Raw genomic sequence first — 24865 nt, forward strand, 5'->3', positions numbered from 1 at the left:
CTGATCGTACGTTACCCCACATTGTATGATGCGCGTTGAAGCCTCCGCATATAATAAGGTCTTGGCGATGTTGTAGACACCAGCTTTGGAAGCGGTCGAACATGTCAGTGCTGCTTCCGGGACGTATGTATAGAGAGACAACAAGTGCCGTTTCCTTTCCAATGCGTACCTTAGCTGCAACAAATTCTGCGTCCTCCGTACATAGATCAGTGGTTGGGATTCGACATTGGGAAAAGCTCTCGGCGAATAAAAAGGGCTGCGCTCCCATTCAGAAAAGTCGAAATTGATGGGCACGTGTAAGTCTTGTACCTAAATAAAGAGCAACCACTCCGAAGGCCAGCCTCCGAGAAAGCCAAAACTTGTACTGGTGACTGTTTGATATATAATTTGATTTCGGAGAGTTTTGAATTCAGACCTCTGCAGTTCCATTGGAGTATTGTTGGGAATTCTTGTTTAACAGTCATATTGATTTGTTATCTGTGTCTGCAGTTTTTCGGTCTTACATTGTCGGAGTGTATTGTCTTCAAGTTGCCGGTTGTGACAATTTATTTTCTTGATTATAATTCAAGGAGGGCCTCTAGGCACAATATACCCTTAAGGGCCGTTTTGCCCTCGCCTGCTGGTAGACCTTCCATGACTTTTCTAATAGTTGCAAATACTGCTTTTACGATTATAGTTTTGGGATTCTCACAGGCATCTCCACGCTCAGGAAGTGTAGTGCTTGCCGGAGAAGCTTTAATCACCTTTGATTCCTCAGTTGAACCACTTGCTCCGACGCTGGTGGAGGTCCTCGAAGCTGCAGGTGTCATGATCTCTTTTGATGATATAACGTCGCAGTCGTTCGGACGTGCGTCTGAAAGAGCGTCTCTCTACCTTTTTGCTCCAGGCTTCTTTGACTTCCTCCGTGAGAATTATTTCTTGGTTTACCAGGCTGGGAGATAGTTGGTGGTTTCGACGAGGCATTTTCAATCTGGGAAAGCAGTAGGAAGTCATCTGGGCGTGCTGAAAAATTAATTTCCTGTTTCTGTAGTTTTGGTCCACGAAGGAATGCTTTAGCACGTGCCAGTGCTGCAAGTCGAACCTTGCAGTTAACGTAGCTTGCGGGGTGAGGATCACCACAGTTGGCACATTTTACGGTGACGTCCTTAGAGCAAGATGTTATGTCATGGGGACCTCCACATTTCTTACACTTTGTTTCCTTTTTGCAGTATTTTGCTACGTGTCCTATGGCTTGGCACTTGAAGCAGCGTGGTGGGGCCACTACGTGCTCTACTACGTCATGTTTTGTGAAGCCAAGATTTACCTGGCAAGGTCTTTCAGTGTTTGGACGGAAGGTTAGGAGAACTTTGTCCGTTGCAATAGCTGCGGTTCCGGGCTGACCATGTTGGTGAAAGAGACGTCGGACAGCAATCACTCACTCTGGCGCAAGGTAATCTAACAGCTGAGCGTCGGAGTACCACTCGAGAACTCGCTTGATGAGTCCGTGATTTTGTAGATATGTTGTGGACACGGAAGCTTGAACTTCAATGCCACACAGATTCTTCACTTTTAGGAATCGTCTGACTGCTTCCTGTTTGGCGACCTCCGCACGGAGACCTCTACGTGCCGTGAAATGGTAGCACAGTAGTTTCCCACCTGCTGCTGCGCTGATCGCGCTGCTGAGGTGCAATGGGTTCTGCTGCTGTAGGCGGCAAGCCTCGTCCTCATCCTTTGGAGTCAAGAGAAGTGGCACGCCAGTGATTCGTTTACGGCGATGTTCCACGAGGATGAAGTCATCTTCGTTGTCATCCATTAGGTCACCATTGTTACTATCGTCGACAATTATCGTAGATTCTGAAAAGACGCTTTCATTGTCTTCATCATCTCTTTTCTTTTCTACGTTTTACTGGGTTACGTGGACGCATATTATCTACGGTCAATGCATCTTTCTTGCGGCATTGAGGAAAAACGTCACCGCTTTTTCCAGGCTTGCCTAAGTGAGTCATATGTCGAAGTTGTGGAGTCCGAAAAAGCCTCCATGTACTACCTTCGGGTTCCAAGGACCCAGTAGGTAGCCGTGAGCCCCTGAAGTGGCAGTGGTCGACAGGGAATGGCTGATTTTCCACAAAAATATTTGAAGATTCGAGGAGCGTAGAAAGCAGCGATCCTGATACTAACAGTCTCCTTTTCTCGATTTGAGATGAAATCACCCAATATATATATATATACACCTAAAGTATGAACAAACTAGTTTAACTTAAGCCTGTTACAGTTGCTTGGCTTTTCGCTCAGCCAAATTGCTTATATGGGGTGCACTCAAATGAAAACACAATCGTGTTGAATCGTGTAAGAGTATTTAGAATTTTTATTGATCACGCCGCTGAACTTTCATCGCTCGAAGAACTTCCTTTTTGTGAGCGCCTTCTCTGCTTGAGTTTGCTGGGAAAACAGCCACTTTGATCCGAAGCAGTCGATAGCTTTGGTGACGTCAACAAGTACGCGACTCACAGAGCACTGGTGAACACCAATGTTTTCGTCACTCCCGACCAGGGTGTAAGATAGACAGGTGAGAAAACGGCCCATAGAAGCCTACCGCAGCGCCGTGACCGGATTGTGTACTCGTCTGCTTGCGGGTACCCCCGATTTGCGACAGATGGCGCTGCAACGAAAAGAAAAAAAATGGGAATCGAATTTGCATGGAAGTCTATGGGAGAGTGCGAAAAATAAACCGAGAGCACGACATTTCTTCATTGAAAATCCACGAGAAATCACCTCCGCCAGTTTAGCCGGTCGCCACCGCTCGCCCACCCGGAGTGAGAGTTCGTGGTGCTCCACATAGATGGCGCCACAGAAAAAGAGAAAACCGAGGGGGACACCATGCGGTCGCTCATTTGGCTCTCGTTTCCCCACCTGTCTATCTTACACCCTGCTCCCGACGGTTCGCTGGAAGCTGCTAGCGGCGTAGGGACGCGTAAATATTCGAGGACGTGTTGGTCAACCGTTACCACACGGGGCCCTTCGCGACGCCGCTGGAGCTTTCCGCGAAGCTGGTCGCACAGCAAGCGAGTCACCCCTTTGGTCAGGCCGGTATTCGCCCACAACCTTGCATCGCTCGTCTCGAAAGCATCCCGGTTATCTCTAAAACTCGATCTGCTGGCGAACCCAGCAGTAGAGATGCATTTGTTAGGGTCGTCATCTTTTACGATACAGAACGATCTCCGGCTTCTTCTCGACCACTCAGTTAACTGCATCGTCAAAGTGTATCGTGACGACATTTTGATGTCACCGCGAACTGCATCATTTTACGAGCATAGCTCGAACTGCATAAGGAAAAACTACATTTGAACGTCATCTCACGTTCCCACCGACCACAACCTCTACTTCCGGCTTCACTTGAGATTTTCTCGTTTGGCTGGGTTGAGCCGGTGTGTCGCCTCCTCCTATTCCTACCTCCACGAGTGGTGCTGAGCTGTGCTCAGTATGCGATCTTCACAGCCCAGCATTTTGTAAACCATGAGATTTTGGCAAGTACCATCATCAGCGTTCGCGCGTGTGGCGGGTACTTTGCTCGCTTTTCCAATCCGCGAAGAAGCGTTTGCTAGCCTCAATTGATGTAATTTTTTAAACAAAAACGGTGAATAATCCTTTGTCAGCATATGCTCACAAGCGCTCAGAAAGCGTAAAAAAAAGAAAGTAAAACACCACATTTAGCGTGGTGTCAAAACGCTAAGAATGGTTTCTTTTCGACTGTGTAATATTCCTTGTTTTCTTTTAAACATCTAAGGCGCATTCAAACAAAGGTGTTTGCTGAAATTTTCTTACGTTACGTTATGTGGCATCGGGACATCCTGGCTTCATATGTTGCGTGCAAGGATACTCCTTAAATTTTCCGTGGTTCGTATGAAGTACGAAGCACGCAAAGCACGAAAGTACGACGCACGCGTGCTTCGTGTGAAGCCGGGCTTCAATCAAAGCGCGCGTGTCCTGGGGACAGGGACGTGAACAGACGCAAGCCCTCGTAACATAACGCAACGTAAGCAATGTGAACGGACATTCATTGTTCATGTGTATAACGTCAGAAAAAGTACGGGATTGCGGGTCGAGTGTGTTAGCGTGACCTACTGTAATCTTAACCTGCCCACAGAAGAGTGTGCTCACGCGCGCCTTGTAGTACGGGCCGCGGCCGCAGCGTTTCGTCACACTATATGACTCCGCGGCGCTACACAAAGACCTCTTTGTTTCCTAGGGTGTCCGCATATTATTCGAAGGCGGGCAATGCGCGGCGGTGTTATCTGGTCCTGACCTGCTCTCCTCGAGGGCCTCGCGGGATCTCGTGAGTTAGTTAGTGGGCCCATAGCGGGTTCTTCACTAGAGGTGCCGGTTGCCAGCATTGGCTATTTGTGGTGACCCGAGAACGATCCTTATTTTTACGATTGCACGAGAGCAGTCGGGGCTAAAAACGGCCTTACGCTTCTGTGCCAAAGAAACGCGCTCTTTCGATCCATACAGGCATGAGAGCGATGCTGGCGATGCGTTATGCTGCAGCGTGTTACTGCAGACTGCTGGCGCCACGCTACGTCAGGGTTTCCCGAAAAACGGTAATCAAATATCACCAGCCGAGCGCCGTGGAGGCCGTGCGCTAGACACGCAGGCTGTTAACCGAGATGGCGCCGGCTGCCGTTCTTGTTAGATTATGTTTTACTTTAAACAAATGTTCAACTTTACAGATTGATCTACAATGCTTGGAAAAATCATTATGTTGTGCTTAAAATGTCAATTGGGCAATTCCCTCATTTGCACTGTGCTGGTCTCCGGCAGCCACCAAAAACTGCCTCAAATCATGCCTCTACATCAATGTTGGCATCGAGGTTTTTGATACTCGAATGCGTTTTAATGTCAGTTTTGTGTTCTTTTTTTGTCAATTTTATAAGCCGCGGTTGTCGGATCCAATAAGGAGGTAAGATACATCAATTTGCTGCACTGCGCAGCATGTTCAGTACGAACTTTAGATTCGTCTTGACTAAGATACTTGCTAAACTTCTGTTGTCTGGATCGCAAAGGTCTGCTTCGTCGCCCTAAAATTGCCTTAAGTTACGCTTGCAACCCAACGCCGACGATCCAACAGCTTAGATTCTTCGGGCTGATTTAATTCTTACCGTGTGCGCCGATCTTTGTCATACTACTCAATATTATAAACAACAATGGTAATTACCATAAATATTCAACTCCAAAAGAGGTCAAATGAAACCTGTCCTCTTTAATAAACCCACCGATAACTGAATAAAAGGTTAAAAAGCGCGAACAAACGAGAAGCGCCTGTCCTGTCGTCCGTGTTTCCCTATTGTCCTCGTTTGTTCGCGCTTTTAAACCTTTTATTCAGTAATGGACCAACTAGCCCAAACCCAGGTTTTATTTCCACTGATAACAACATAAACATGACGTAATAAACTGGTCTGTTGCATTCACTTGAACACATTCCTAAGCGAATTCGTACTTATAATTCACTTGAACACATTCCTAAGCGAATTCGTACTTATAATTCACTTGAACACATTCTTAAGCGAATTCGTACTTATAATGTTTCCGCGCCTTAGAAACCTGGGCTTTTAAGATGTCGAAGGTCACCAACTCACACGTTTAACCCTGGAGAGTGCGGACAGGACAACACGAATGTCTATATTCGGAGATTTGTTTTGTCGTGTCCTTCTATTCAGCCCCCCCCCCCCCCCCCCCTTTTCTAGGGTTAATGTCAATTCTTAACCTGCTCAACTGCACCCTTGCATTAACTTCAGGAATTGACCGACTCGCCGGCATGTTCTATAATATTTATATATTAGTGTTTGTTTGCTTTTGCTGACCAGCTCAACATTTTCTCGGTAGCAGCCGCCAGATCCAAACGAGTTTCGTAACTGCCTCGCGGCGATGCTGAACAAAATAAAGGATCCTCCACTAGCAGATATTTCTAATCATTACAGAAGGTCAAACCACATATAAAAGAACTAAACCGGAAGTAACAAAACATGTCAAGCAAATCTAGCGCTATATATCTACAAAAGGTTATTGAGTTTTGCTTGTTAAAGGAGCTATGCAACAATTTTTGTACTTTGCGCAAATACCGCTTAAAACGGATCCCTAAAGGCCCTGTCACACTCCGGAAACAGTCGGAGAACTTTGTCCTTCAACACGAGGAAGACATGTTTTCGGGGACCCTGTCACATTGCGGAAACAGGAACAGTCCGGAAACATGTTGCTGTCGTCCGAAAACCATGTTTCCCAACTTGTTCTCCGACACTCGGGGAGCATCCTGTCACACCGAGAAAGCGTGTTGGAAGAACACAAATTGCCTCCTCTCCTGCGCGCTGCCTTCCTCTCTCTCTCGCCCTCGTCTGCCCGGCCGGCTCGGCTAAGCTACAAGCGCGAGCTCCAGGCTTTCAGCATCCCTGCCAAGCACGCGCGCTCGTGCAGTGCAAGCACTGTTCTGGGCGAGATGCTCGCGCTTGTAGCATCGGCTGCGTCTGGACCGAGGCTGAAACGAAGTATAGGCGGCTAGGCTCAGATCCGCTGGCTCCGCTCGCCCCTTGAATCGTTGCCATTTTGGATCGCCGTCTCATCGACGTCGCTCTACCGTAGTCGATTCATCAGCCGCGCGAACCATCTCGTGTTCTCTGGATTTGGCGGTTGCGTTCTGCTACAGGGCTAGACCCTTGCACGATGGCATACGCGCCGGCCACAGCAGCAGCTTCTGCTTTGTTGCTTCTTTGTGCCATCTAGTGCCATCGATTCAGATGATTCTGACGATCAGCTGCCGCCGCGCAAGAAGCCGCGTTTAAAATGGCCCTTCATGCAATTATTGAAGTATTCTCGTGCGACTATCTGTACAGAAAAATATAGATGTTGCCGTGTTGCTGGAAAAAAATTCGCTCAGCCACCGAAATGGGCAACACGTGTCGTCCGACACAAGTTGTCGAGGTTTCCGTTGCCAAAAGCTATCACACCGAGACAACATTGTCGCTGTCGCCCATGTTGTGTTGCTGTTTCCTCAATGTGACAGGGTTGTCGGGCAACAGAGCCGACAGCCGACATGTTTCCCAACTGTTGAGAAACATGTTTTGTTCATGTTTCCGGCGTGTTTCTTCAATGTGACAGGGCCTTAACGTTAATGACCTATGAAACACGCGTTCGTTTTTCACCCCGCGCAATAGAAGTCTCAGAAAAAAAATTAAAGAAAAACGAGCAGCGTTTACCCCCTCAACTCGCAGCAAGAACAAGCGGCCACGTGATCTGGAGCCGATTATATGCCGCCAGTGTTGATCATAGCCACGCGCTGGGGTTGGCAAAGCGCAGGACACGCGCTGAGTTCCAGACATTGTTATGGCTCGGCTGTTGTCCTCGTTGCAGCGATTGGACACGGGCGACTACCCGAATGCTTCTCGAGCTAGCAATTGTCACGAGCCCAAGTCGAGTGCCACGCAATGCTCGAGTCCAATCTATGAACCGCATTCAAATATCGTCACTTGGGTGTACTGCGATCCCCACGTTACGTCATCACATTTTGCAAAAGAGAGATTGAATGAAAATGATCGCTTTTGTCCTTGAAATTTCACCGCAACAAAGGAGTTTCTTGGCCAATGGCGTTGCGTGTGAGTATCCTTGAGTCCCAGGTGTGCCAGTAAGCTCGTGTAGAGAGAAAAACATTCCAATTGAATATCGTTGCACAGCTCCTTTAAACCTGTTGTGCTCTGTCCTGGCGAACAACAGCTATATTTTATGTTCACTGTTTCTGATACCAGTTTACTTTTCTTCACGAAAGCTTCAGTGTTTGGAAAATCTAAGACGCTATACGGTTGGAGCTCGAAGTTCACGTTCCGGACATTGTCAGCACGAAATTCGTTAAAATGTTTCGTTGCTGATTAAATAGAAAGTACCAACCATCGCCAAGTAATATCTTTGTGAAATATATTTAAAAAAAAACGACGTCATTGGAAACTCTGGAAATGTTTAGGATAACGGTTTGTTTTTTAATAAATCAAAACTTTGGAACAAACATTTATGCGCACAATGTTGATAGGTCTCTCTTCAACTACATAAAGTTAAGTTGCATCCAGATGATATATTCTAAGTTGATTAAAGTGAGGAATACTGTTGAGATCTCTAACAAAATATACATACAATGTGGACACCAATGCTTCGAGCTCACTTTACAGGGTCTACAAAATCGATTTTTCAACATATCTTGTTGGGTATTTTATATGAAGTCGAACACATGTATTGAAGTGCGTATTTTGATAGCCCCTAATTCTGTAATAAACATAGCCGCTCTTTAAAGATCCTGATAAATTTTATTTATTCATATAACTTTTTTTAAGTGGAGCAAGGTGAAACACCACATTTCCGCTGCGTGACGTTTGTGCCCAGTTTTGTCAGTTGTAAACAGTAAACAAGTGAAAAGAAAAAAAAAACAAAAAAAAACACTCACATCCTGCCTGTCTTTTGCTTTATTAAAATTTTTGCCCAGGTTCATTTGCGAAGGAAGATGAAAATTCACCTGTAACCTTGCCTCCACAGTCATTGATAAATGACACGGACTCTAAAGGGTGCAACCGTCAATTATTACCCTATTTCGATGGAGACGGAGAAACGGGTTTTATGGTAGGTATTAGGTTCCACTAGATGTCTATTACTACTTGCCTGAATATTTTAATGTCTAGAGGCAATTGGAATGTTAATTAAAATATTTAGTACAGCACAAATTAAAAAAAAGAAAACACGACATATTGTACGGCTATGAAAAAATAAAAGCCACTTTAAACATACGACAAAAACGCGACAATAAAACTAGTGTATAACAATAGAGGTTTTACGTGGACGTATATGTATTATACTGTCCTGATCCCATAGAGAAGAGCGAAAAACAATTTAACAAAGGCACATATATTCGCAAGCGGTATTGCATAAATAGCGAAACGGTTCTTGAAAAGGTAATTCCAACAGGTAGTTCATAATTTGTTGTCATATTAAAAAACAAACAAACAGAGGATGTGATAGTGAAACAAACCAGTTTTCTTTCAGACGGAGGTTATATCGTATCATATGTATGTATTTTAAATGCGATTGCATTGATTTCGGCATACCCTCTTTGGAAAAAATCTTTCTGTAGCACGAAACGAATGAAGATGTGCCTGTAAATGGAAAATAGATAAATTGAGAAAAAGGAGCAAACCTCCAAACGTCCCCCAAGGGGAGTCGAACTCGAGACCCCAAGGACGCTTAACCACCGTACCAAGGGGAGACTTGTAAATGCGACAATATGTGATAAAATTTCTTTCGCCAAGTGATACCACGTATGTGTGCAAGTAGCGTGAACGCGTATCTTCAAGTTTTGCTCCACCTGCACGAGGGCCGGTGCTGCCGAGGTGCCAACTGGCAGAAGGAGCTCGCGCTCCTGCCTGCCATTGTGCGGAGATTCCAAAGCTTTCAACAGAAGGCGCACTTTCTAAATGTTTTATGATAGAAGTCTACGCTTGCTGGAAGTGCCCCGGTGGTCTTCATAATGCCTCGAAAAAGAAAAGGGCAAACTGAATAAGACCTGGCTCTTTGGCTAGGACAAAGAAGCAAGGTGGGCTCGTTCTGCTACGAGCCAGGGTCGAGTGTGGGAATGATGGTCGTTTTAATTTAATCAGCGAAATATGACCTTAATTTAAAAAAAAAGACAAAATTCCGTTGCATTGAGAAGTAATCTGCAGCGAATCACTTCAAAAATGCGACCCCTTTTTTAATTTGTACAGTGTATTTAAAGTACCTGTAAGCAAGTAGAGGTTTATTCTATTGGTGAGGAGCGTGTTGGTATACGTTTTATTCTTTATGCTACAAGTGTGTCGGTATTCGTTTATTCTTTCGCTAGAAGTAGAAGTTATACTCACAAACATTTTGAATTGGATTTCTCTTATGTATTCAAAACAACTGTTCCATTTTCTGTTAACCCTTAGCAAAGACGTTTCCCCTAAAATATGTAATTGCTTTATGTATGTTTTGTTTTTACCAACACTAGATGACAGTAATCCAATTACGAAGATCCATACGATCCACCTGAAGGTTATATCTTTACAAACAAATTACTAACGATTAGCTCTTTTGTAACTTCACTGTTCGACAGTCTGGAAAAAGTGCAAAACACACTTACTCCAGGACATATTGTCACGACTGAGGAGGTGACGAAACAAAGAATAACTGAGGAAACAGAAACGTTTAATGGGGCGAGCTTGTGTCCAGAACCAAAACTGAACGGAAGATAACAACAGAATTCGTCCCGGGCGCCGAAGTCGGTGTAACAGCAGGATCGAACTCTGGGTCGACACGAGGAGCCCCTTACGCACACGCGTTGGCTTCTGGAACAATCGACGTAGAAGGTTCGGCGGCTAAAACATTAGGACCTCGAGCAAGACGCACGGTCCTCGAATTTATCAAGACAATAAACCGAAAGAATAAATAAAAGACGCGTAACTGCCAAGAATCGAACCCGGGGCATTCGCACGAAAGTCAAGCGCAGTGACCGCTCGGCCTCGCACGCGCTCGCTCGCCGACGCGCGTGCTTATTTTAATACAGTTAACCAGACACTTAACGTTTCAATTGCATCCATAAAATATTTCAATTTTATTTTAGGTGATGGCGCCTGTAGGCATATATGGAGTATGTCGAACTTTGAACATAATTGTTTTTCTTTGTGAGTCTAAGTTAAGGTTATTAATTTGGGTCCTTTTGTTTTGTTTGAATCTTCGAAATTGCATTTTGTTACAGTAGTGTGTATAACTTTACCTAAAAAATAGATTGCCTTTGCCACATATTGTTTTACATAAAAAGAAGGTAAATGTAATGTTGAAAATAGATGTTTATTTAGACGAACTTCGGGCTACATATAAAAGAAAAGGGAACCTTACTTCCTGCGACGGCAACAATAGGGCGACTCACCCTTTACCGCGCTCGGCCATTTTTGTACATTTCTTTATTTGTCCCTCGCCATTCAAAACGCTTGCGGTGCTTTAAAGGCGTCTTCAACTGATGTGTTGACCGCCATACCATTTATGCATCGGATGCGGACCCGTAGTGGCAACAATTTACGTCACGTGGGCCGGCGTGTAAGGTCATCGAATTCTGTGATCCTGTCGTTTGGTTATAGAAATGCTGAAAATAAATGCGGGTTATTTAAAAATGACACAAATTTAAAAGGTAATCTTCATAAATGTAAAAGTAAAAAATGTTTAGCAAACCAATATATTTGCAGTGGGTGCAGGCGCATTAAATTATAATGCGATTTCTCCGCTGATAATTTGTGAAATATGTAATTCTCGAATTTTTTTGTTTGTTTCTAGATTTTTCGAATTTGTTATGTAGATTTAATTGACTTGTCTTATGAAATTTGAATTTGCCTGTCAGCGGGTAAGCTGGTAATAGCAGGACTATATAGGGCGGATGGCAATCACATTTTATCCTACCATGGTCCGTTTGCTCGAAGCTGGTTAACTCTAACCGCGGTTCGAAGTTTACCGCATTTCCCTACAAGGGGAAAGTTTAGGTCACGTCACCGGCAGAGTAAGGACAGCAGGGAAACATGGCGGCATTCCATTGAGTGAGCGCTGCTCACTTTTGAACTAATATGTCGTTGTAGCTGCAATATCGGTCGCGTTAGTCAGCAATGAATGGTGCAGGAGGCTTTCGCTTTGCCTTACCGCTTTTAAATCGTAAAGTATGAGCAAGGACCTCGCCGCATTTCTTAGACGGTCTTTCGATTCTGGCCATTCCTAAGCCTAAATGAACGCGGTACCTGTCGGCATGGCAACGTCTTTGGAAAGTGGATTGCCTTAACTCAATCGGCCGGGTATTGATAGCACACAAAAGCAGACGGCGTCCCAATATACCTTTTGCTAAATTCCCCAAGCACCGAGGTGCGTGCTACGAGTGTGGTTATACGCGTTGCACGTAGTGGCGTCTGCTGTAGTAATTGCTCTAAAACAAAAAGCCTAAAACAAATTTTTCCTTGCACGCGCGTTCGTCAAAACCTTATTATGATTATTTACTTCGAATCTTTTATAAGAGGAAGGCGAGCGAGCGCGGATCGTAGAATTACTCTTCCAGCGTTCTCCTCGAAGCTTGGTGAATTTACTAATAGGTATATTTTAACTGGAACCGAATCAGAGCTCTTTTTTCAATTCATAATGGTCTGATATGCAGTTCTTACATGCTGGCCAACCATTCTTCCTTATCGTTTCTAGGACTGAACTTCGTCGTCCTCTTTCGAACTTGGAATGAAATTTCAACGAGGCTTGTCTTCACTTCAGACAGCCAAGCATTTAGAAATTTTCCAAAGAAAATACCTATACCACGAGCAACAATAACTGTTTCTTAAGCTCAAATGTATGCCGCGCTGCTTCGCGAAAACCCGGTAGCGCGCGTTTTTGGGTCCCCTCTTTTCTGGAAAATATTTCACGCTACAACTGTTACAACCAGTAGGTGACACCCTATACCACCCCTTAATAAAACACGAAGCTATCGCTTATCCAGCCCTCGTCAAACTTGGCTAGGTACTTGTAGGTACCTAGTAGGGAAGGGCGCTTAACTTTTAACCGAGGTTAAAGTTAACTGGATTTGAGCAAACGGGCCCATGGGTATAATAAGCCTTTCCTATGGAATTTTGCTTATGGCCGTCATAGGCTCTTTCTAGAATCCCCCTATAGAAAACTGACCTTTGCCGTTGTACTAACTTTGTGCTAGCGGCATCTTACAGTTAACCTACTTAAAACTCACCATCATAAAAAACAAAGCTACGCCTTAGGCTTATGCTGGTCCTACCTTCACTTTCATACATGGTTTGCTATCACGTGGTGAGTAGTCCGAGGACGCTATAATTTAATTTGTGTGGCCAAATTTTTATAATGAACTCTCATACTCCATTCTATACTTATAGTGTAAAACGCTGTCAACGGTAGTGGCTTGAATGCGTGGTTTTATGTTCTATTTCATCTGCTCGAGAGCACATGCAAATCACGAGCTAAATAAATAAGTAAATAGATAAGACGCAGGCATGAAGAAAGAGTTTTATCGTCGACATAGTTTCGTTAAAGGGATGTACTGAACCAAATATTTCAGTGTCTATAATAAGTGGCGCACGATCTTTCTACAAGCCAGCAGCCGCCGGTGTGCGCGAGCACACGCAGCGAAATTGACGTCATAGTCCCCCATTCACAATTAAAATGACAGTGAAATGTGTGGGCTCCGGGGAAACAGAGAATAGACTTTCATCTCCAGAATGGGGTTTGGTGTAAAAGGTAAGCAATTAATTGGTCTAATAAGCACGTAGCTTTCACTTGTTGAAATGAAGGGCCTGTCTTTATTCTCCTTTGGCCGGAAGCCCATACATTTCACTGTCATCTTAAGCGCGAATTGGGAGGGGGGAGGGGAATCGGTGGCCGAGTGGGCTAGTGCACACCAGCTCGGAGCACGTGGAGCGAAAGCTCGCGTGCCCGTTCCGATCTGCGTGGTGCACGTTAATGACACCAGGCTAGTGGTTGTACTGCGCTGGGTAAATTTCTCACCTACAGCGAGTGGCTGGTTGCTAATTCGAAATGGCTGACCAACTTCACGCTGTCTAGATATCCACACAACCCCAATATAAACGCGAATGGGGGACTATCACGTCAATTTCGTTGTGTGCGCTCGCGCACACCGGCGGCTGCTGGCTCGTGGAAAGAACGTGCGCCACTTATTATGAACACCGAATTGTTTGGTTCAGTATGCCTTTAAAACAAGTCCTTTGCATGGACTACTGTAAAACCCTTTATTTTTGCGGCCCCTATTTTTTGCGAATTGGTCGCAGAGGACATAAGCGCGGCCATTAAATTTCGCGAATTCCAAAAGCCGGGAAATTTTCGCGTGCCCTTAAATTTTGTGAATTTCTCCATTCGTGATATTCACGAAATTAAAGCGTTTGCGAGCATTATGGGTTTTAGAGTATTGCTAGCCGCGCGTGCTAATAGCGCGAGCTATTTGCCTTGGATGAAGCCTCGGCGGCTGCACGAGCACTCGTGCAGCGAGTGCTCCAGCATAACCTCATCTATATTGACAAAGCCTGGCTGATCGCCACGAGACGCGGCCGCCGAAATTGAAAATGTAGACCGGCAGACAACGGATGAAAGGAGAGCAACGGGATGGGCGCCCCGCTGTGACCAGACGCCGAAACACCCTTCTCCCGAGCGATAGAATGTCCGGTCGTGCTCCTCGCGTTTTTGGCGCTACAGCTTCTTTTCTTGTCGGGTTTCTGGCGATACAGGAACCTAACAACGATCCATCCAACTGCCGCCTGTCGCCCTACGTAGCCTATTACAGTTCTACGAAAAGGAAGGACTTCAAGCCACGATCTGTAGTCTTTGTTCGCGCCGGCCTTCCTCAATCGCCAGTAGACCTATCTTCAGTTTCGAAGAGTAGTGCTGAATATGCTGCTGTATCTGTTAGATACAAAGACGTGGACTTCACAGTCGTTTGAGTGTATGTCCCTCCAAATTGCAAATGGGATGTCGGAGAGCTTTCCGATGTAAAGCAGAGAAGCAGAGGTCATCTTATACTTTGTGGAGATTTCAACGCCCACAACAAGATATGGGGTGACCGCAAAAATACAAGAGGATTTGGTCTTGATAGTATGACATCTTCACTTCATTTAGAGGCCCTTAATGACGGTGCGGAAACGTTCATCAGACCTGGAGTTGGCCGCAGTGTATTAGACCTGACGTTCCTGTCCCCGGATATATTGGCAGATTGGAATGCGCTAGCCGATTCCTGGGGCAGTGATCATATACCGATCATGATTACCAGCAAGTCTGCCAAAAAAACAAACAAAACTTACAGAGAGGTTCGAGTTACCAACTGGGATGTATTCCGATCTCACATGGACTTTGCTCTAGCTGGCAGCACGACAGAAGACACAACAGCCATGATTGCACGAGCCATTCAGCTGTCAACAAAGACCATTAGAGTACCATGCACCCGGCCTGTTCCCGACCTCATGTACCTAAACCTAAGGGCTGCTCGACGCCGCGCACAGCGACGAGCCCGAAAAACAGATGATCTGGATGATTGGAATGAACATCGCAAGATCGATGCTAAATTTCGCCGATATACTAAGCGCCTCCAACGCCTACAGTGGAACCAACTATGTGAGTCGTTTGGTTCCCCATCGGGTATTTCGAGAGCATGGAGGATCGTCAGAGTCTTGAAGGATAAAAAGCAACCCGAGCATCCCGTTGCAGGATTAGCGCTAGCCCTAGGCCGTACTACTCAAGAAACCGCGGAGCTTCTTGCTGATGCGTTCGCTGCCCCGATTCCGCCACCACAGGGATACAGGGACAAGCCTCCAGTTCCATCGAAAACAAATCCTTGCTCAGAAATGGACGCTGACTTCACCATCACTGAACTTGATGTTGCCCTCCGACGCTCGCGCCGTCGAACCGCTCCGGGACCGGACGGCGTAACGTTTCAAGCACTGAGAAATCTTTCTTTCCCGCATAGAGAAGCCTTACTGGAGTCTATCAACAACATATGGAGAACGGCAAAAATCCCTGCAGCATGGCTCACCTCTGTAGTGGTTCCTATCAGAAAGCAAGGAAAACCCGGTGATCGGATGGAATCCTACCGGCCAATTTCTCTCACCAGTTGTGTCGGGAAATTATTGGAAAGACTAGTACTTTCAAGACTTACGTGGCTGCTTGAATCCAAAGGAGCACTGCCAGATCAACTCTGCGGATTCCGACGAAGGAGGTGCACCTTTGACGCCATTGCTGATCTCGTTTCGAGCCTTGAAAATGCACGTTCAACTCACCAAACAGTCTACTGCATATTTTTGGACATATGCAAAGCTTTCGATGCCTTGCCACACCATACTATTCTGCGTCAACTTACACGGTACGGAATTGGTGGAAGAACATATGACTATATCGCCGCGTTCCTCACTGGCCGCAGCCTAACAGTAAGAGCTGCCGAATGTCTAAGCACTCGTCGGTCGGTGACCCAAGGCGTTCCCCAAGGAAGTGTACTGAGCCCGTTTCTGTTTAACCTTACCATGGCAGAACTTCCGCTATGCATAAACTCCGCAGAAACGTCCAGTACAACAGTTCACATGACGATATACGCCGATGATGTGGCAATTTGGTGTGTCGGTCCATCCAGACTGTCAAGGACCATCGGCAAAAGGCTTCAGAAAGTTCTTCACGACTTCTACTCTAGAAGAACTAGGACTTACTCTATCTACAAGCAAAACAGCCTTCCTTTGTTACCGCCCTGGTCGACATCCAAACCGCAAAGTTGCAAATACACCAACCATCAAAGGAATACCGATCCAAAGAGTCTCAACGTACCGATACTTGGGGATGGAAATAGATGACCACGTTACATGGAGACCCGAGATAAAACGAATTGTAACGCAGTGCACTAAATTATTAACTGTGCTCCATCACTTCCATCGCCAGAAATCTGGACTGCCTCCTCAGGGACTTCTGATTCTCTATCGTGGCCTTATCCTCTCAAGAATGTTATACAGCCTACCTCTCATCACAATCAGGGCTCATCAAATGTCCACACTCGAACGTTTTCACCGTATTGCCCTCCGTCAGTGCCTTGGACTGCCACGCTTCGCGGGCAATACGGCGACACTCGTAGAGGCCAAGGATCAAACAGTAGCTATGCACATAAGAATAAGAGCAATGAATCATATCACTCGTATGTATGGAGCACGATCTGCGACATCACTGCTGTCCAACATTGAAGAGCGTTTTGATTCGCAGATAGCTCGACGTGTACAAGAATTTAACTTACAAATTGGACCTCCTAATTGCCATCACTTTCCTCCGGCACCTTTCATAACCCAACCGCCGTACATTGTAGAAGAAACGCTTCCTTACTTCCCGAAGAAGAATTCTATCTCGGCCACTGTCGGAAGGTCGCTTGCAGCTGACCAACTGACAAGCACGTACAATGGTTGGCTCCAAGTTTTTACTGACGGGTCAACGAATCCCACAACTGCAACATCTACAGCGGCATTCGTCATTCTTGATGCCGGAATCGAAGCATCACACCGCCTCAACTTCGCAACCACGCCAACGACAGCGGAGCTGGCTGCACTAGCAGCGGCATTAGATGCGCTTCACAACCTCAATCCTTGCAAGGCTGTTATTCTCTCCGACTCTCGAAGTGCGTTATCCAATTTGGAAGCTTCAGACCAAGCTCCTTTTCTGGCCCAATGTGTGGCCGACAAGGCCCGAAAACTTTGCATGCGAGGGTGGCAGTTGGCCTTTCAATGGATTCCGTCACATATGGGTATCCCCGGCAAACGAACGCGCCGATGCCCTTGCTTCAAAGGCACACAAGGAAGAAGAACCCAGTCTTTTCATCCCACGTTATTGCAAAGCGCGCAGACTGTGCAAATTAATTACCACAATGCGTCACCCCCATACAGAAGTTGCAAGCGGGAATCCTCCTCCATCGCTCCCCGAGTCAAAACTAACCAGACCAGATTCCACGCTGCTCCATCGCCTTCGTGCAAAGTGCGCCTACACATCAACGACACTTCACAAGATCTCCAGGTCTAGTACACCCAACTGTGCCAAGTGCAATGTCCCAGAGGACCTTGACGACGTCCTCCTAAATTGTTCTCACTACGATCAAGCTCGACGGTCCTTTTTTACCACCATCCTAAGTGCCAGCACAACTGTGACTCAAAAGAACGATATCCTTTTTCCTACCGGAGGTCGACGAAGAAGAGAACTTGTTTATAAATCTCTTCTTGAGTACCTCAAAGCCACTGGACTTGCAACGCGCCTCTAGCCCACCGGCCCGCCACCTAGACCAGTCACGCCTTCTCGTCTCAACTGCCATCGACTAATCTGTGATCTCCATACCAGAAGACAGTTCTGCAGTGTCCCCCCTCCCTCAAGAAAATAGCCTCCTGATTCGACCCTACCCATCCAGAGATTGGTGACCAAATCACCCCCCAACCCCTCTTCTCTTCTTTTCTCACCCTCTTTCCCCGCCTGTGCGAGTCTTGCCCCTGCCCAAGGAGGCTAACATTACGTGCAGGCATCCCCTCTTCCCGTGTGTAACAACACTCAACTCAACTCAACTCAACTTGTCGGGTTTGAAAGCCATGGGTCCTCGCCGCTGCAAAAGCTGTGCGCTGACGACCATGTTCCCTGGGAAATGCTCTGTGCTACCAGATCCTCGCGCTCCAGATTTGCGAGCGGGCACTCTATGGATCCGTCGTCGAACTGCCAGGCTTTATTAGTATAGAAGAGGCTATGCCTTCAGTCAAGGCAGCCGAGGCTACCTGGTCACGGTTGCACAGCTTTCGAAGTAAGTCCATGCTAAGGTGAGACGAAGTATAGTTAGACTGCATCTGGTTCTTCTATGAACGCGTCATTATAGAACGGTTTTAGGATGTGGGTAAATGTTCTGTAAAGGTTGTATAACAAAATAATCAAAATGATGAACAAACATAAACAAGTGGACCACGGCAAACCTTGGCCAACCCCTGTTAAGTATCCCTGTAAAGACCATAACAACCGCGGTCAAGCGACATTACCAAAAAACGAAGAGAACTACAAGTATATTGCTTAGATATTGATATTCAACTTTAAATTGAATCAACCCTAAATATCGTTGTCTGTTGCAAGAGTTTCTTTTTTATATTTTAACGTTGAGTTACAAGTATGGAACTTCCCTAGAGGTTTGTTTGAGAGTTACGTTTTTAAAACTAATACAAAGTATTACACTTCTAGGGTGGTGGTTTCTTGACCGTTAACTGTACAAAATCTTGCCCAGAGGGGATAAAGGAAACGGATGTGAATGGAAACGAATGCCTCGTAAGTTTTTACAGCTTTAATAATTAGTACTTACAGTGATTGCCTCTCGCCATAAAATCATCCCCAAGATTTTGGGAACATTTGACCCTGCGCAAAACGTCATAAAAATTGATTTTAGCAGAACTGCCGAATCTGTTTTAATTCACGGAAGAATTATAAACCATAACAATACAGTATTATGGGGCACCAATTCGAACCTTAGGGACTTATTTTTTGCATTCCTGGCCCAATATGTCTTTAGTATTAGGTTTAACAAAGAGTTAACCTTCGCAATAATTTAAATTTCCGACTACGATGATGTAGAACCGTAATATTACCGAGGATTTTCATCCTCGGTAATATCCATTGTAATTGATATCAAATATATCAATTACAATTTGATAGTTTGCTTAAAATAATTTTATTCCCCAGTTACAGAGTACGTTGTTTAGCAATCTTGTTCATGGATAAAAAGGATGCCTACACCTAGCAGAATGAAATATTTTTCACAAACGTATTTATGTAACCGTTATAAAGTTTTGGTATTAAAAACGTAACTTCGTTTTTGTTAAACAGCTACCAGAGCAAAAATACTGGGAGTTTGGTTGGCGCCTTCCCAACCAAACCGACATCTATGTCTGATGACCAGATTGACAGATGCCGCTGCAGCTTTATCTGTTCTAGCAGTGTGTCACGCTATGCCTGTCAGATTGTATCAACCCTGTCAACTCTGGACAGTATCAAACATAGTGGGGTAAGCACAGAGGTGTGTTTGGGTTTCCTGTGGGTTTGTTAGGTAAACCTGGTGGTCGGATTGCCTTGCTGCCTACCCGACCCGGAGGAACAACACGGAGTCATCTGTTCCAGCAATAACCAAGAACATTCAATTGGCCATAGACAATGCGAATACTTTGTAGTTATTTTTCTCTTTTATCTTTTTTTTTTTTACGCGGGGCATATAAAATGCGATTTATATGTTACGTAAACCACAATAAAAGCAACTTCAAACCTCCGTGACAGAGTAGGTTGCCTTGCCCATGTAGGAGGTGAGTCTGCAGGCACTTTTGGGATACATGTTCGTAGTGGACACAGCGTCTTTTGTAGGATGTATAAGCAATGTGACTGCGGCCTTAGACACGCGGTCAGCCTTCAACAAAATGGAGAATAAAAATTAAGTTTCTTTAAATCTTGATTTCAGTCGCACCGGTTTTGCAATGATGATTTAAATTTAACTTTTTCCGCAGAAATAATCCTCCAAATACTTTTTATTTATTGTTTGTCTATCATTGGAAGCTTTTCATGTGCACTTGTTTTGTATTTAAACCAAAGAATCATAAAACAAAAATACTCTTAGCAAGTTGAACACATATAAAACTCTTCTAAAGAAATTAGAGCGTTTAGCTTTTTTGTTTGATTTTTTACGTTCCATTTTGTTTTTAGTTGCATAATGTCTTCTGCATATAAATCAAAATACGAAATAAACAAAACCAAGAAAAGTAATGTCGTATACCAAGCAAATCAGACCGTGAAAGAGAAAGCAAATGAAGCTTTTCAACTAGCTAACAAAATAAGCTGCTTTGGATCTAGTAAGATTAGGAGCAATAAAAATGTATTTATTAAACTGTACTTAAAAAGTTTAAATGCACAGAAATCATTTCTTCTATACTGTTTTGAGTGAACGAACGAAGTGATTTATCAACCTGTCATGTTTAAAAGTACATACAATGTTAATGAATCACATTTTTCTAAGCACCTTTATTTAAATCCAAATAATCAACCATAAAACAAATAAATGTGATTTTTTAAATAAAAAAAATGATTTGTTTCACCCTGGCCTCCAAACACTGCTAACACAAACACAGCTTTTGCAGCCAATGAATAGAAAGGAAATCATGTCGAAATTGACTGCATATGTACTCTCGGGGAAAAATGAAATGCGAACAGAGAAGCCTGTGGCTCGTGGTACAGGCTGCGCCACCTGGAAGTGAGCCTAAGGGCGAGGGTGCGTGGCCTACTCGGATGTGTCTACGCCCTTCGCTCGGCGTTTCCCAAGCTCTGGCATGGCGCCTCTTAGTCCGCTGAAAGCTATCAGGGAGGCCGCTCAACAAATCACGATGCTGAAACTTATATTTAGACCAAAAACGCAGCCTGATAGGGTATTTTGTTGGGCTAGTTGGTTCATCTTAGTTAAACATATAAAATAGCGAAAAATAAGTAAAGTACAAAAAAACATACTGTGCAATTGTCCTGTTTACGTCTTGTCCTTCTCTTCTTTTGCGCTGTTTTATGTGTTTGACACAGTCTGAGTTGCGACATTAAGCAATGTAAGCGTGACGTTTTGCATTGCTTAATGTCATAATTCAGAGTGTTTTTGTTTTTGTTCTCAACATATGTTTCGGCATTGTCATTCGCTCAGCTGCCTCCGTAAGTTGCGGTGACTGGAGGGTAGCCAAGGTGGTCCCAGTTCACAGGAGGTGATAAATTAAACCCTCGAAACTTTCGCCCAATTTCATTGACCAGTGTCCCAAGCAAAATTTTAGAACATATCATTTATTCTAACATAGTCAATTTTCTAGAATCAATTAAGTTTTTTTGTCCCCTTCAACACGGCTTTCGAAAGACATTCTCATGCGAAACACAACTTGTATCATTCACGCACGACCTTCATTCTATCGTTGACGTTTGCTCCAAAGTAGATTGCATATTTTTAGACTTCTCTAAAGCCTTTGATAAAGTGCCCCATACCTTACTCTTGTCCAAGCTTAGTAAACTAAATATTGATCCGGCGGTACTCATGTGGATACATTCATTTCTAACGAACCGTATGCACCTTTGTCAACGTGAATAATTCAAGCTCTGCTATGGTATCAGTAACATCAGGTGTTCCTCAAGGTTCTGTGCTTCGTTCGTTTTTATTCCTTATATACATTAACGATCTACCCTCTCATGTATCCTCAAAAATTTCTTTATTTGCTGATGACTGCGTTATTTATCGAGAAATTACTCATGATTTTGATTCTAACCTACTACAAAACGATATTAACTCTATTTCCAACTGGTGCGACTCGTGGTCTATGATACTAAATTCTAACAAATGTAAGGTTATGAGAGTGTCCCGCTGTACTTCTTCTCAACCCCATTATACGCTAAATAACCATCCCCTTGAATTAATTACGGCCTATAAGTATTTAGGAGTTCATATTACATCTGATTTATCATAAAGGACTCACATTAACTACATCATTAACAACGCTAATCGCATGCTAGGTTTTCTTAAACGGAATTTTTTTAGCACCCCAGTCTTTGAAGCTAATTCTTTATAAAACCCTTGTATGATCAAAGCTGGAATATGCATCTTCTGTTTGGGACCCTGGTAAGTCTGTACTAATTGATCTGATTGAAGCCGTCCAAAATCGTTCTGTTAGATTTATATTTTCGAATTACCATCGGACAGCCAGCGTAAGCACTTTGAAGTCTTCTTTCTCTCCCTGAATTATCAACTCGTAGAAAAGTATCCTGCCTAAGCTTGTTTCATAAAATTTATTTCGCTAATGAGACGCTGCGTAATAAGCTAATAATACCTCCTCTTTACGTTTCACCTAGACTTGACCATCAAAACAAAGTTGGCATCTCATATGCTCGCACCAACGTCTTTCACCATTCCTTCATGCCGTCTACATACTTTGACTGGAACCCCCTGGCTGCACCCGTAGTCTCGTTCATAGATCTCGACCTTTTTAAAAAAGCCTTGGAACATATTTTTTTTCTAATCTACATTGATGTATTTCCTATGTATCTGTGTCTGTGTATTTTCGATATCTCATGCAACCACTTCCCCCTCTGTAATGCTCACGCCCTGAGGGTAAAATAGAAAAATACATAAATAAATAAATAAATAAATAAATAAAAAATAAATAAATGACACGCTGGAAACAAAATAACAGCGTTTGGCTGGGAATAGAGAAGAAAAGCGGGCTTGTTCTGCTACCACCAAGGACTCAGTGAGGAAACGAGGCTTGTCTCAACTTAACCAGTGGAGTCTGGCCTTCATAGAGGAAACATCAAAATGCTCTCGCATTTCGACGTAGTTTTCAGCGAAGCACCGCGGAGACACTGCACCGTACTGCACAAACGGGTGCAACAGAACAAGTAATTGCGGACGATTTCATTTTTAAATTGTTAAAGAAAAAAGGTTGAAGAATCGAACATTTTCAGAAATGTATATATATATATATGCAGCCTGCTGCAAAACAAATTTAAAGGTTGTTTTTTTTGCCGCAAAAGTAAACTAGGCATCGCCGAACACTCATCCTCCGCCCAAAGGTAGCGCTAGAGGCCACAACCAGATGCCAAGGTTTCAGCTTGATCCGATACCTTATTCAAAAGTTATGAGTGATTTTCTGAAAATTTCAATGGGAAAATAGAGCCCATTTTCGCCCGTTTTCGGTTTGTGGTGCCCATAGAGCCCCATGTATTCGAAAACTCCGTCGGCCACCATTTTCCCATTAAAATGTTCAAAAAATTACTTATAACTTTTTATTAAGTTATCAGATCGGGCTGAAACTTTGGCATCTAGTTGTGACCTCTAGCGCTACCTTTGCGCGGAGGATGAGCGTTCGGCGATGCCTAGCTTATTTCTGTGGTAGAAAGAACGTGTATTTGTTTTTTTGTGACACCATGTATACATATACATATTCCAAAAGGTATTTGCTCTTAAGGAGATGGTCGTCGAAATCGAGGGGAAGGTCACCAGAAAAGTTGTGCATGGAAACGTTTCAAGCCTGGTTGGCTCTTCTTCAGTCCGAGAAAGAACACTTCTTTTTCTTTTAATCACCGAAAAAACGATCACAAAAGAAGAAGTAATTAAAAAAAATGCTTACCGTTTAGCGGGTATTTACTAAACTAAATTCTCGCTTAAAAGTTTAATACATCCCGATAAAACAGGCAGTAAATAGTATTGAAAAAAATCAAATACAATATTATTAAAGCCATTATTATCACAAAACCAGTTTTGGGGCATGTTGTTGGACTTAATCCAACTATACTTGGTGTCATGTGAGGCCAATGAGAGGCTTAATGTTAAGCGTTTGTTCGTGTCACATTTAACGATCAAGCAAGAAAAAAAAAAGCAACAGTGGGGCACTGATTAGAAGATCTCAAATAAATGTCCATACAAAAAGACGGCAATGACCCTCTCGAGCTGTTAAGGCCATTCGGTTCTAAAGTATTACATTTATAAATAAATCAGATTCTTTAGTTTTACGATCTCTGGTGGTTCGAAAGCCACCCTGGAGTATAATAAAATTTAAGTCTGAAAGTCCGCTATGTTCTGTGGAGTTTAAGTAACGAGAAACTGGTCGGGCAACATGTTTGCGTATACGACTTTTACGTAGATTCATGCGTTTTCTTATGCTTGTTTTAGTTTCTCCTATGTATTGAATTATGCCTTTTTTGCATTGAATCAAATAAATAACATTTTCCGAATTGCAGTCAAAGGTACCATTTATTTTACAATTAAAGTTTTTGCTGTGCTACGAATAGAGTTAGCCATTATTATATTATCACATGAACTACACTGGTTATTAGTGCACTTTATGCAACCAAGATGGACCAAGCTACGTCCGACGGAGTTTCTGGTCTGTCTACGAAAATCCAATAAATTACGTGGTCTCCTAAAAACTATACCAGGCGGTCGAGGGATAACATCCTTTAAAGCAGTGTCCATGTGTAAAATATTCATGTGTCGCCTAAGAATATTATCTACGTTTGGAAGTTTTGACTGGTTAGGTAAGATTAGCCGTAATTCATGGTTATTTCATTTCGGTCGCTCCACTAAACACGCGTTCCGAGAGACCGCTCGACTTTTAGATATTGAATTATTTATTAACGGTAATTGGTATCCACGGTTAATGAAATCCTCGCCTAGTGCTCTAGCTTTTATATCAAAATCCTTATTTTCTGAACATAAGCGTCGTAATCGAAGCAGTTGGCTGTATGGTATACCTTTATT

The 24865-nt window shown here is 43.9% G+C and overlaps 1 protein-coding gene across 1 annotated transcript in view; it reads left to right on the plus strand.

The window, feature by feature from the left end:
* The window catches only part of LOC120848693, a 56280-nt gene that overhangs the window by 27725 nt on the left and 3690 nt on the right, over window positions 1–24865 (plus strand). The window contains exons 2-3 of the mRNA XM_040220708.1: window positions 8495–8628; window positions 18793–18876. Coding sequence (XP_040076642.1) covers window positions 8495–8628; window positions 18793–18876 — 218 coding nt within the window. The remainder of the gene's footprint in view (window positions 1–8494; window positions 8629–18792; window positions 18877–24865) is intronic.

The sequence above is a fragment of the Ixodes scapularis genome, unplaced genomic scaffold (genome assembly GCF_016920785.2).
Source record: "Ixodes scapularis isolate PalLabHiFi unplaced genomic scaffold, ASM1692078v2 PGA_scaffold1__304_contigs__length_218370807, whole genome shotgun sequence".
Classification (NCBI taxonomy): Eukaryota; Metazoa; Arthropoda; class Arachnida; order Ixodida; family Ixodidae; genus Ixodes; species Ixodes scapularis.